Here is a 13,968-nt window from a genome sequence, read left to right as displayed (position 1 = left end):
TTGGAAAATTGTTATTTTTCAAGATTAGAAAGAAAGCAGCACAGTAGCAGTCTTTGTGAAAGAAAAGCCAAATCTTGTTTGGCCTCATTCTTCCTGCATCTTTGGCCTCCTCACTACTCATCTTGTTGATAAGCTTCCAAGAGTCCGGAAGCACTTCCATGTGCATCTTTCAATTACAGCTCTTAATAGTGTTTCTTTGGCCCCCAAACACTGGTTTTCAGATACTTTGTATGACCTCAAGATCAAATTGGACTGTGTGGTGCAGAAGTTAGCAAGGCAGCCCCTTCTTCTTAAGCAGTGAATGCTCTTCTGTATGCTGGGTTCTTAAAGGTCCTGTGTCCTTGTCCTCCATACCTCAGGACTGCGTCATTTGTTTCATTACAGTACAGAATAGGCACCCAAAAAATGTTTGTGAAATAATTTCAAAGCAGAGCTCTCCCTGCTAGTGTGAAAGTATACTCCTCAGGACTTCTGCACAGCTTCCAGCTGTCCCTGGCCTCCCTCTGCCTTGTCTTGGTGTGTGCTCTTCCACAGAGAGACTTGAGTGCTGGCTTGAAATTGCCTCTCCACTTTGCATGACCGCAAAATATACATTCCTGGGAATTTCAAAAGTGAGTTGGGACACACTGCTGGTGCAACTCCAGGCTGGCTCGCACAGAAACCAGCTCATGGGCAGTGAAACCAGAGGCCCTGGGCCTTGCAGCAGGGCCCTGGGGGCCATAGTCAGGGGGCGGGGTGGGGCTGTGCTGTGGGTTCAAGGTAAGAGGCTAGGCACCAGCCTGGGCCCTTTTGGACATCACTGAGCCTGTGCATCCTGGAGGTGGAGACTGAAGCAGGACTGATCCATTTCAACATCCTCTCCTCCCTTGACCCGAAACCTTCGGTAGGTGGGAGAACAAGACAGGTAATGACACCAATAGTCCTTCTCCTCCTCTCCTTCAAAGGCATGCCCCGCCTCTATCCTCACCCTCCCTTCTTTACAAACTTCACCTTTGTTTGTGCAAACTTCTCTGCTCAGAGGCGAAAGGACAGGGGCTCTTTCCATTATGCCAAAGGACATGAGACAGTGGAGACAAGGCCAAGGGCAGAAAGCCTAGTTAGAGTTTGCATTAGTGCCCATTTTTACCCAGTGCCCTTGCTGTTTGGCTTTACACTGCCCTCTCTGACTCAGCCAGCAGTCCTACACATGTATATCTTTTGGATATCAGGAATCCTGTGAAAATGTGAATTATTCAGTGTAGACCAATGGCACCAGAGTCCTGCTCACGGGGCTTGGCAGTCTTGTTTTGTGGAGTAGGTTGTGATCATGGCGACCTTGTCAACATAAGAAAAAGAGAGCAAATAGATGCTTCAGTTTCACCAACATTTGTCTTTTGGAGCTGTTTTTCAAAAGGGTTTAACTTGATGTGATTTGACCAAAAGCATGTGTATAAACACCTGAGGAGGGAAAGCCCTGAATTTGACTTCAGATTTCCAGTGCATGAGTTCTAAATATCAAGAAACCCTGATCTGTAGAAGTAGGTTGCGTGTGTGTGTGTGTGTGTGTAAATTTGCTATAAATTAATTATCCTTTTTTTGATGCATTCCATCTTTTTTCTCCTTTACTTTCATTATATCATTGCTAAAAATAAATAAGGTAATAATGTTAGTTGCTTAAATGCTTGAGACTCATTCATTGTGTTCATTGCCAGAGTTTGCTGGGTCTACATGTGAATTCAGAAGGAAGTATATTTTTACTTACTTAATTCAGCTAACTTTAGCAGCCCAGAACTTTCTAGTCGTCTTAAGTTTGGGAAAATCAGATGCTTTCTCTAAAGAAAATCTAATAAAGGGCAAGCAGCGTTGCTTCATGTTGTGAGAAGGTGCCAGAAGGAAAGGAGTGCCCACACTGGGTGGACCAATGCCTGCCAGGCAAAGCAGGCAGGTCTACGAGAAAAGGAGAGGGCCAAGCAGAAGGAAGGAAATTCCCACCCCTTTCCCTGGCAAAACCTTGGCTGTTCTTCATCATGAGCCCTGAGTTCGGGCATGCAGCTGAAACACTGTGCAATGGGACCGTGGACCAATGGGCAGAACATGAACATGTTGTTCATGAACTCAGGTTGTTCTGCCCCCTGCTCATGAACATGTCCATGGTCCCAGAACAACCCAGAATCACAGCCTGATCCCTGAGAAAGCATGTGGTGATGACGCTGAGGCAGCTGAAATGGTCCCCTGCATCCCGTCTTTAAAATGTAGGTCAAATGTATACAAGATCAGAATTTAGCCAGGTTGAAAAAAGACAGTTTGAAAAAGACAGTTTCTGATTTTATGTATCAACATGTTGTATATCAAGATAACTGTGCTAAGAGAACCTGTATTATATTTTTAGATGTTTCTAGAAATTCAGGATTTAAAGAGTGGTCAAGGATATTTCTTTAATTCCATGAAACTTTTTTTTTCTTTTTTTTTATTATTAGTTTTAGGGTACATGTGCAGAACGTGCAGGTTAGTTACATATGTATACATGTGCCATGTTGGTTTGCTGCACCCATTAACTCGTCATTTAACATTAGGTATATCTCCTAATGCTGTCCCTCCCCCCTGCCCCCACCCCACAACAGGCCCTGGTGTGTGATGTTCCCCTTCCTGTGTCCATGTGTTCTCATTGTTCAATTCCCACCTACGAGTGAGAACATGTGGTGTTTGGTTTTTTGTCCTTGTGATAGTTTGCTGAGAATGATGGTTTCCAGTTTCATCCATGTCCCTACAAAGGACATGAACTCATCATTTTTTATGGCTGCATAGTATTCCATGGTGTATATGTGCCACATTTTCTTAATCCAGTCTATCATTGTTGGACATTTGGGTTGGTTCCAAGTCTTTGCTATTGTGAATAGTGCCGCAATAAACATACATGTGCATGTATCTTTATAGCAGCATGATTTATAATCCTTTGGGTATATACCCAGTAATGGGATGGCTGGGTCAAATGGTATTTCTAGTTCTAGATCCTTGAGGAATCGCCACACTGACTTCCACAATGGTTGAACTAGTTTACAGTCCCACCAACAGTGTAAAAGTGTTCCTATTTCTCCACATCCTCTCCAGCACCTGTTGTTTCCTGACTTTTTAATGATCGCCATTCTAACTGGTGTGAGATGGTGTCTCATTGTGGTTTTGATTTGCATTTCTCTGATGGCCAGTGATGATGAGCATTTTTTCATGTGTCTTTTGGCTGCATAAATGTCTTCTTTTGAGAAGTGTCTGTTCATATCCTTCACCCACTTTTTGATGGGGGTTGTTTGTTTTTTTCTTGTAAATTGGTTGGAGTTCACTGTAGATTCTGGATATTAGCCCTTTGTCAGATGAGTAGATTGCAACAATTTTCTCCCATTCTGTAGTTGCCTGTTCACTCTGATAGTAGTTTCTTTTGCTGTGCAGAAGCTCTTTAGTTTAATTAGATCCCATTTGTCAATTTTGGCTTTTGTTGCCATTGCTTTTGGTGTTTTAGACATGAAATCCTTGCCCATGCGTATATCCTGAATGGTATTGCCTAGGTTTTCTTCTAGGGTTTTTATGGTTTCAGGTCTAACATTTAAGTCTTTAATCCATCTTGAATTAATTTTTGTATAAGGTGTAAGGAAGGGATCCAGTTTCAGCTTTCTACATATGGCTAGCCAGTTTTCCCAGCACCATTTATTAAATAGGGAATCCTTTCCCTATTTCTTGTTTTTGTCAGGTTTGTCAAAGATCAGATAGTTGTAGATATGCGGCATTATTTCTGAGTGCTCTGTTCTGTTCCATTGGTCTATATCTCTGTTTTGGTACCAGTACCATGCTGTTTTGGTTACTGTAGCCTTGTAGTATAGTTTGAGGTAAGGTAGCATGATGCCTCCAGCTTTGTTCTTTTGGCTTAGGATTGACTTGGCAATGTGGGCTCTTTTTTAGTTCCATATGAACTTTAAAGTAGTTTTTTCCAATTCTGTGAAGAAAGTCATTGGTAGCTTGATGGGGATGGCATTGAATCTATGAATTACCTTGGGCAGTATAGCCATTTTCACAATATTGATTCTTCCTACCCATGAGCATGGGATGTTCTTCCATTTGTTTATATCCTCTTTTATTTCATTGAGCAGTGGTTTGTAGTTCTCCTTGAAGAGGTCCTTCACGTCCCTTGTAAGTTGGATTCCTAGGTATTTTATTCTCTTTGAATCAGTTGTGAATGGGAGTTCACTCATGATTTGGCTCTCTGTTTGTCTGTTATTGGTGTATAAGAATGCTTGTGATTTTTGCACGTTGATTTTGTATCCTGAGACTTTGCTGAAGTTGCCTATCAGCTTAAGGAGATTTTGGGCTGAGACTATGGGGTTTTCTAGATATACAATCATGTCATCTGCAAACAGGGACAATTTGACTTCTTCTTTTCCTAATTGAATACCCTTTATTTCCTTCTCCTGCCTGATTGCCCTGGCCAGAACTTCCAACACGATATTGAATAGGAGTGGTGAGAGAGGACATCCCTGTCTTGTGCCAGTTTTCAAAGGGAATGCTTCCAGTTTTTGCCCATTCAGTATGATATTGGCTGTGGGTTTGTCATAGATAGCTCTTATTATTTTGAGATACATCCCATTAATACCTAGTTTATTGAGAGTTTTTAGCATGAAGCGTTGTTGAATTTTGTCAAAGGCCTTTTCTGCATCTATTGAGATAATCATATGGTTTTTGTCGTTGGTTCTGTTTATATGATGGATTACATTTATTGATTTGCATATGTTGAACCAGCCTTGCATCCCAGGGATGAAGCCCACTTGATCATGGTGGATAAGCTTTTTGATGCATTCCGTGAAACTTAATTACTCATGGAATCCATTGCTGTCACCTCATCTCAGTGGTCACATTCATTCTGTTCTGTTCCAACAGGCTGGAATCCTGAATATTACCTCTGTGATAATTTTCCCTTCTAAAAATCAAATCTTAGGAATTAAGATAAAGGATTAATTTACAAAAAGTAAGATCTCTTTTTAAATCTTTGGTGATTTTTCTCAACCCAAAGATATCTTCCTTTTGATAGAAGACAACATATCATTTGTAAGGTTTTTGAGATTTTCTATATGGTCCTTCTTCATGCTTAATGACAGAGTTTATATATTTCTAAAAATAGTATTAGAAATGTATATTAGAATGATCTAAGATATTTTCTTGAGTACTTTCAAAGGTTGAATCTTGTGCATGATATATTCCCAGTATTTAGTATATATCATGTGTGAGGGTCTTAAAGAACTCACTTTTCATGTTTCCAGATTATTATTTTGAAATCTAAATATTGAAATTTTTATATTTTTAAATTTCTGGCTATTTTTTGATGCTATTGTAAATTGTTGTCTTAGTTTCCTTCTCAAATTGTGCATTGTTAGTGTATAGAAGTACGATTTTTACTTGTTGATATTGTATTCTGCAATTTTGCTAGTCATTTATTCTGAAGCTATTTTTCATGGAGTATTTAGGGTTTTCTACATATATTCTACATATTTCGACATCATTTTGTCTGCAAACAAAGATGCTTTTCTTTTTTTAGAAAAATATTTCCATTACTATGTTGAGTAAAAGTGGCAGGAGCAGGATCCTTGTCTTGTTCCTTACCTTAGGGGAAAAGCTTTCAGTGTTTCACCATTGAGTATGATGTTAGCTGTAGGCTTTTCATATATGGCCTTTGTTATGTTGCAGTAGTTTCTTTCTATTCCTAGTTTGTTGAGTGTTTTTATCATGAAAGGGTGTCAAATTTTACGCTTTTCAGCATCAATTGAGAAAATAATGTGGGTTTTTCCCCTTAATTCTGTTAATGTAGCACATTATGTTGATTGATTTTTGGATGTTGAGCCATCCTTGCATTTCATTAATAAATTTGACTTGGTCATGGTGTACAAGCTTTTTAGTGTGCTGTTGAATTCACTTTGCTAGTATTTTGTTGAGGATTTTGCATTAATATTCAGGAATATTGGCCTGTAGTTTTTTCTTTTTTCTTTTTTTTCTTGTAGCATTGTTGGCTTTTTTACTAGGGTAATTCTGACCTCATAATGAGTTTCATAGTGTTTTTTCCTCTTCATTTTTTGGAAAAGTTTGAGGAAAATTGATGTTAATTCTTCTTTAAAGGTTTGCTAGAATTCTCCAGTGAAGCCATCTGATGCTGGGCTTTTCTTTATCAGGAGATTTTTTTAATTACTGATTCAATCTCCTTACTTGTTATTGAGATTTTCTATTTCTTTGTGATTCAGCCTTAGTAGGTTGTGTGTTTCTAGAAATGCGCCTGTTTCATTTGGGTCATCCAACTTGTTGGCATACAACTATTTATAGTACTCTCTTACACATTTTTTATTTCTGTAAAATCAATACTAATATCCCCTCTTTCATTTCTGATTTTAGTTGAGTCTTCGTTAGTCATTCTCACTAAAGGTTTGTCAATTTTGTTCATCTTTTCAAAGAACAGACTCTTGCTTTCATTGATTTTCTCTATTGTCTTTCTATTCTTTATTTTGTCTATCTCTGACCTAATCTTTATTATTTCTTTCCTTCTGCTAGTTTTGTTCTTCTAGTTCCTTAGGGCATAAAGTTAGGTTGTTGACTTGAGCTCTTCCTTCTTTTTTAACGTTAAGTATTTATAGCTATAAATTTCCCTCTTAGGACTGTTTTCACTGTATCTTGTAAATTTTGGTATGTTGTGTTTTCATTTCATTTCTCAAGATATTTTCTAGTTTCTCTTGAGATTTCTTCTTTGAGTCATTGGTTGTTTGAGTGTGTTGTTTAATTTCCACATATTTATGTGTTTTCCAGTTTTCCTTCTGCTTTGATTTCTAGTTTCATTTCATTATGATTGAAAAAGGATATTTTGTATGATTTCAATCTTTTCAAATTTATTAAGACTTACTTTGTGACTCAACATATGGTCTTTCCTGGAGAATATCTCATGTGCACTTGAGAAAAATATGTATTCTGCTGTTGCTGGGTAGAGTGTTTTGTAAATGTCAGCTAGATCCAATTAGTCTACAGTGTTACTGATCTTTTGTTTCATTGTTCTATACCTTATCGAAAGTAGGATATTGAAATCTTCTCTATTATTGTAGATCTGTGTATTGCTCCCTTCAATTCTGTCAGTGTTTGCTTCATATATTTAGGAGCACTGATGTTTGGTGCATATATGTTTATAATTGTTATATATTCTGAATTGACTCTTTTATGATTGTACAATATCTTTCTTTGTCTCTTGTAACTTTTGGGGGGCTTGAAGTCTATTTTGTCTGATATTAGTATGGCTAAACATGTTCTCTTTTAGTTGCTATTTACATGAAAATTTTTTTTCTGTTCTTTCACTCTCTACCCATGAATGTCCTAAGTCTATAGTGAGTCTCATAGATAGCATATAATTAAATCGTGTTTTTTTAGTGCATCCTGCCAATCTGTATCTTTTGATTGAGGAGTCTAATTTATTTACATTTAAAGTGATTACTAATAGAGAAAGACTTACTTTTGCCATTTTATTACTCATTTGCTGCTTATCTTATAGCTTTTTTTGTTCTTAATTTCCTCCCTCACTGATTTCCTTTGTGTTTGATTTTTCATAGTGACAAATTTTGATTCCCTTTTACTTTCCATTCGAAAATATTCTATAGTTATTTTCTTTGTGGTTACCATGGTATTACATATAACATCCTAAAGTTATAACAATCTATTTTAAACTAATACCAACTTAACTTGGTGTTACATACAACATCCTAAGGTTATAGCAGTCTATTTTAAACTGATACCAATTTAACTTCGATATTGAATTATTTTCTGTTTTTTAGCCCTTACTGTATACCAGACACTACATTAAGCACTCCATACTTACTTCATTTGTTGTTGTTGTTGTTGTTGTTGTTGTTGTTGTTGTTTTGTTTTGAGACAGAGTCTTGCTCTGCCACCCAGGTTGGAGTGCAGTGGCACAATCTTGGCTCATGGCAACATCCACCGCCCAGGCTCAAGGGATTCTTCTGCCTTGGCCTCTGAGAAGCTGGGATTACAGGTGCCCGCCACCACACCTGGCTAATTTTTGTATTTTCAGCAGAGATATGGTTTCACCATATTGGCCAGGCTGGTCTCAAACTCCTGACCTCAAGCGATTCACCCGTCTCGGCCTCCCAAAGTGTTAGGATTACAGGTGTGAGCCACCACGCCCAGCCCACACTTACTTAATTTTAATCCTTTTAGTAACCTTCTGAAATGCAAGTATTACTATTGGTATCCAATGAGGAAAGCAAAGCACAAGGAGATGAATTAATTAATTTAAAGTCACATAGCTAAGAAGTGACAAAGTCCAGACTTATAGGTCTGTCACACCCTCCCATGTCCCAGCCAGTACTGTGAACAGCCTGAATTTGTATTTCTTCTGCATTCACCAAATCAGGCATGGCAGCCACATGCCTTTGTCAAAGCTTGTAGCTGACTAGTTCCCTTCTTTTCAAAACATATAATTAGTGGCTTCCCTTTTTTATTTGATATTTAACATCGGTATATATGCTAACATGGAAGCACAAAAATGGTAACATAGAGTTGAGACTCAAAAGTGTAAACAAATAAAAAATGTTATCTGAAATTTAATGTGGCCTACTTGTAGTAGAAATTTTTCTTTAAATAGTTAAAAATGTGTTCCAGTAATGAAGCAAAATTTGGGACTGTTTATTAAAGTAATATACATCAAAACATTATAAGTTGGATTGTAGGGGATTGTCTAATGAATACATTTTTTTCTTCTTTAATAGTCTACTGCCAGAAACATTAATTGGAAGTGTGTGTTCTATTCACTTGTTGGTATTTTATCGACAAATTCTTGGAGATGTGCTTCTGAAAGACAGGATGAGCTTGCAAAGTACTGGTAAGTGGGCTTTGTCACTTCCTTTTGTGCAGTAATGCTTCATACTCTGAGTAAAGGTAACCTATACCATCTTGTATCTTCTGTTTCTGATTGTGACTTTTGGAATAAAATATTTAGAACAGCATTGATGTTAATACATTACTTATGGGACATCTTTGGATCCAAAGCATTCAGCTTTGTGAATTCAACACATATTCAGTTCTTTCAAACGTATGTATTTTCACATTTCAAATTCTAGAGTTTTGAGATCCCAAGAGTCAGATATAGTCATATTTTCCCTTGATGTCTCTGAGTAATCTGTTTTTTCCCGTGTGTTTGGTGTGCACATCATCATTTTGAAGAGAAACCAATATCAACCAAAATAGCTGGTTCTTAGTGCATGAAGTGTAAGTATCAAATGGATTAGTTTAAATTGGTGAATCCAGATACGGAGTATTTGGGTGTCCTATGTACTGTCTTTATTCTTGCAACTTTTTTGTATGTTTGAAATTTTTACCAAGTAAAATGTTAAAAAATAAGTTTAAAAATCAATGAGTCACCATACATGATTGAACCTACAAAGAGAAATGCATGTGTTATAATAATTGCCTTCAAAAAGAAAAGCAGTTTAATTTTATTGGTTCTTCTTTCAATTCAATAAATCAGTAACCAGATATGTACTGAGTACCTGGTATGTGCCAGATATTATGCTAGGCCCAGTGATGAATGAGACAGGCATAGGCGTCCCAGGCCTCAAACACAATTTCATCAATAATTCTTTCCACCCTTTTGAAATAAGTGCTGTGAAGGAAAATACACAACGAGAACATGCACTGGGAAGACTTGATTAATGTGGAGGGCAAGGAAAGGCTTCTTTGAGTGAGTAATATTTAACAAAAGATGTGAGAGAGGAATTAGACCTATGAGGGAAGTGTGTGGGGAAGGATTCTTTCTGGGTAGAGGAGCCAGCATGTCTAAAGACCCAGGGAAAGAAGACATGCATGTGTTGGAGGGCTTGAAACTGAGGCAGGCCAGTATGGATGGAGCAGAGTGAGTGAGAGGCTTAGCACTTGTGGACAAATAACATTCATAGGCAGGAGTCCTCTCCCAGGGACTTATCACCTGGATAGATAGGTAGAAGTGGGACTCAAAGGCAGAGAAGCGCAGAAAGTTCTCAAGGAATCATTATAACTCTAAGGGGGAGGACGGGTAAACCTTTAATCACCATTGCCTTTGAATTCATTTTCATGACTCTTGAGAAACTTCATGAACGATATGACCTCTTAAAGAGGATAAGGCTTGTTAGTTTTCCCAATAGATAAGAAGTTTACTCAGAATTGTTGACTTCGTTTGAATTTAATCATTAGAATAAAATATCCTAATAATATCTAAAGAATGAATTTTTCTCTACTGAGGACACCAGATTATAGAATACCTTGCCCTTGCCATTTCAAAAGTGTCTGCTATGGTTTCAATGTGTCCCATCTAAAATTCATGTTACCAACGTAATGGTATTGAAAAGTGGGGCCTTTGAGTGGTGATTAGGCCATGAGGGCTGTTGCCTTATGAATGGGATTAGAGACTCTTACAGAAGGGCTTGACAAGGGAATTTGTCTCACTTACCCTTTTGCCTTCAGCCACATGATGACACAGTGTTCTCCCCTCTGGAGGATGTTGTAAGAAGGCCCTTACCAGACACTAAATGCCATTACCTTGATCTTGGATTTCCCAACCTCCAGAACTTGGAGAAATAATTTTATTTTGTTTATGTTACCCAGTCTCAGGTATTGCACTACAGCAGTGCAAATAGACTAAGACATGTCTTTCCTGGTGTGCTTCTTTGCACAGATTTTTCATGTGCTGTTATCTATTGTGAAATGTGAATATTCTCCCCCATTGTGTTTGGTCATATGGCCAGAATCCTCAATTCCTAATTCTTCCAGTTTCACCTACCACTGTCTGCTGGCTCCAGACACAAGTTTGGGTCCTTCCCTGAGCACTGGTGGACCGGTATCAGACCTGAGCAGCAGGCCCTCTGCCTCCTTTCCCCCAGTGCTTCCTGGTTTCTGCTCAGTCTCCCAAGAGCAGGGCTACCTCTAAGGGGAAGATTCCTTTTACCATGCCACAGCCATAAGGGAGAAAGAGAAGTTGAAGAAAAACACAGAACAAAATTTTCTAGTCTTATTCTGTTCAGAGCCTCCTTGCCCTCACTCTAAAAGCTCCATTAATTTGGTCCAGGAACTCACCAGGATATGGGTATAGGGGCAAATGAAGGTTGAAGGGACAGCTTTGAGCTCTCCTAGAAGTCAAAGTGTGTAGAATGTGTCATCAACAAATCATTTGGCACAATAATTTTCATCTGAATATTTTTGTGTCTATTGCAATAAAACCCATTGAGTAAAGTTTGCATAAAATTCTTTCTGTTGTTTTGCATTTCAGATTTAATTAGCCATCCCATGCTGGCCACCTTCCCCGTGCTCTTGGAGCAGCCTGATGTGATGGATGCCCTCAGGGTGGGTAGCATGCGTTGCAGTGGAAACCTGCTGGCTTATGGAAGCAGTTACACACTCTGTATTAATGAGTTCTGTCATCTGGTCTAGGCCCTTTTTTTTGTTACTAGGATGATGTCTCCCAATCCCTATCCATTGTCTAGGTAACTCAGTCCTCATCTTTCCCATCTTAGCATGAATTCCCAAGGGCTGCCTTCCCTGACCCAGGGAGCAGATGGAGTGCCTGCTATGTACACTATTTGCAATCTTTGCCCATTTTTTCCTTGACTTAGGATGGCCACTGATTGTGTCCTAAGAGCAAAAATCCAAAATGGTCTGTAAGATCGATCAGTTGAATTTCCAGGGGAGAATCAGGGCATGCACATCATCTTTAATTTAATTCCATGTGTGCTGTTTGCTGTCTGAAATAACTGTTGGGTATTACGTTAAATCATATGAAATCTCCAATTTTCAGCCATTTTTGGCCTCTCTAAGTGGCAGTTTCATATGGGTTAGCCTAATACATCAGGGTCAATAAGTAGAAGAGCTGCATGCATGCAAGGCAGATACACAGGTAACATCACAAGTGCTATGGGGGAGGTATAACCCAGGACCTTGAAGATTTAAAGAAGGCAGCAAAGAAGGATCCAAATTCTGTTTCATTAGAGAGGTCCTGCATGAGAGAGCCTAATAGAGGCCAGGGCCAAGAGGATTTTGACCTGCTGAGATGGCGGTGAAGACATTGCAGGTGGAAGGGTTAGCATGAGCAGACATTTGAGGCAGGAAGGAATAGAGCTGACAGTCCAGCTTGGCATGTCAGATGCAAGTAAGGGAGTGGTTGGTAGATGGGCAAGGTAAGCCTGAGTCTCGGTGTGAGGCTGAGGGTGGTGGTAGGTGTTGGGTAACCCAGGAAGGTTTCTTCTTTAGGCAAACTCTGCCAAGTGCAAAGAGGCAGAACATGTGCAGGAGGGAGGTGAACAGATTAGGGGGTGACTCCTGCTGATAAAAACTAGGCCATGTGGACTTGACAGCAGAAACGGAAGGAGGACTCAGTCATCTACAAAGGTTCTTATTAGACTTTGAAACCAATTCATATGCTAGCTTGGCTGGGTTGGGGGGTGTCAATAGTAATAATGACATTTTCAACAGAGATGCTTAAGAAAATGTTCATGGTGCATATGATCCCCTGTAATTTTAGATAAGTTCATCTGGCACTATAGCTAGATAATGCAGAATTTCTCTTTCTTCTCCTATAAAGTCACTAGTATTATAATAATTATTCATTATACAGAACATATATACACTGATTCTTCAACAAAGATTTCACAAGAGCCCACTATGTATTAATGTAAGGCACTGTGCTGGCCACAGGAATATTTCCCTAGGTGTGTAACAGGAATCTGCACCTTGTTCTTAGGAGGAACCTTAGGAACCCTAATCTAGTCTAAAATCTGCATTTCCCTGATGAGCAGACAGCCCAGAGACGTGCAGTGACCTGGCCGGCCATGGAGCTCAGCTGTGACCCAGCCAGGGCTGTCCCTGCAGGTCAGCTCTGGGTGCACCCCTTATGTGCCACGGGCTGCTTGAAAGCATGAGGGTAAAGTTGTGCACATACGTTATTTAGCAAAAAGACCCCATTTGAGCCATAATAAGCATAAATATATATACATTTATATACCTGCCTGTGAAAAGATCTGGAAGAATATATTCCAGAGTATTGGTGAATATCTCTGGATGTTGGATTATTTTACCTACATTTTCTTAATTTTTTCACATTGAATTATTTGTGGAATGATAATTTTAAAAAAGAAAGTGGTGGTTGTTTCTAAACTCATGAGCCTTCTTCTCTCCGTGGCATAGTGTATTACTTAGGAGAAGCTCGGCTGTGCTGTGGTGGTTAGCACAGGTTTCTCACCCATGGTATGTATCCAGCATGGATCAGTGGAAGACGGTGCTCCACAGTCACCCAAGGGTACAGGCTGGTGGAGCCTCCACTGTCTCACAGCACCATCTGGAACAAGTAGCTGCCTCTGTTGCCAGTTGCCCTGCAGTAGAGGGAGAATAGAGAATTGTTCTTGGGCTTTCACTGCCTTTGCTCCAAAGGGGCCTGGGCCACTTCTGCTCACATTTCATTGGCCAAAACCAGTCACACAGTCCATTTAACTTCAAAGGAGGTATAGTCTTCTTTTTGTTCCAGAAGAAAGGAAGTGGATCTTGGTGAGGTAATAGTGACCTTTAACACGTTTGCTGTTCCCAAATGAGTTAGTCTAAGTGAAACATCCTACTGTTTGCTGGTGGCTGAATGAAAAATAAGGTGGGACATTGATCTGTAACTAACAAAAATAGACAAATTTTACCAGACACTAAGTCTGCATTTGCTAAGTGATACTCATGTTAAGCCATATTATTAGGTTGGTGCAAGAGAACTGTGGTTTTTGCCATAAAAGTAGTAGCAAAAACCACAATTACTTTTGCACCAACCGAATAAAATTTAAAATGTACAGCATGTGAGCCTCCTAGTGTTTACTTACCTAGCACAGTTCAGTTTGTGGATGACATTTTAATAAGAAGAAGAATGGCACTTGGCCTGTTTAGTAAAACACTCTGGTTCTGTAA

The 13,968-nt window shown here is 39.1% G+C and overlaps 1 protein-coding gene across 6 annotated transcripts in view; it reads left to right on the top strand.

Annotated features, from left to right (window-relative positions):
• Positions 1–13,968, top strand: part of NPHP1 (nephrocystin 1) — a 99,736-nt gene that overhangs the window by 82,492 nt on the left and 3,276 nt on the right. For 5 of the 6 annotated variants that reach the window (XM_055241762.2, XM_055241761.2, XM_063617567.1 and 2 more), the window contains 2 exons: positions 8,772–8,884; positions 11,303–11,376. In XM_055241762.2, coding sequence (XP_055097737.1) covers positions 8,772–8,884; positions 11,303–11,376 — 187 coding nt within the window. The remainder of the gene's footprint in view (positions 1–8,771; positions 8,885–11,302; positions 11,377–13,968) is intronic. The other variant, XM_055241764.2, reaches the window with a different exon arrangement.

The sequence above is a fragment of the Symphalangus syndactylus genome, chromosome 14 (assembly GCF_028878055.3).
Source record: "Symphalangus syndactylus isolate Jambi chromosome 14, NHGRI_mSymSyn1-v2.1_pri, whole genome shotgun sequence".
NCBI classification, from domain to species: Eukaryota; Metazoa; Chordata; class Mammalia; order Primates; family Hylobatidae; genus Symphalangus; species Symphalangus syndactylus.
The sequence above is the reverse complement of the archived record's forward strand: the minus strand, read 5'-3'. Positions and strand labels throughout refer to the sequence as shown.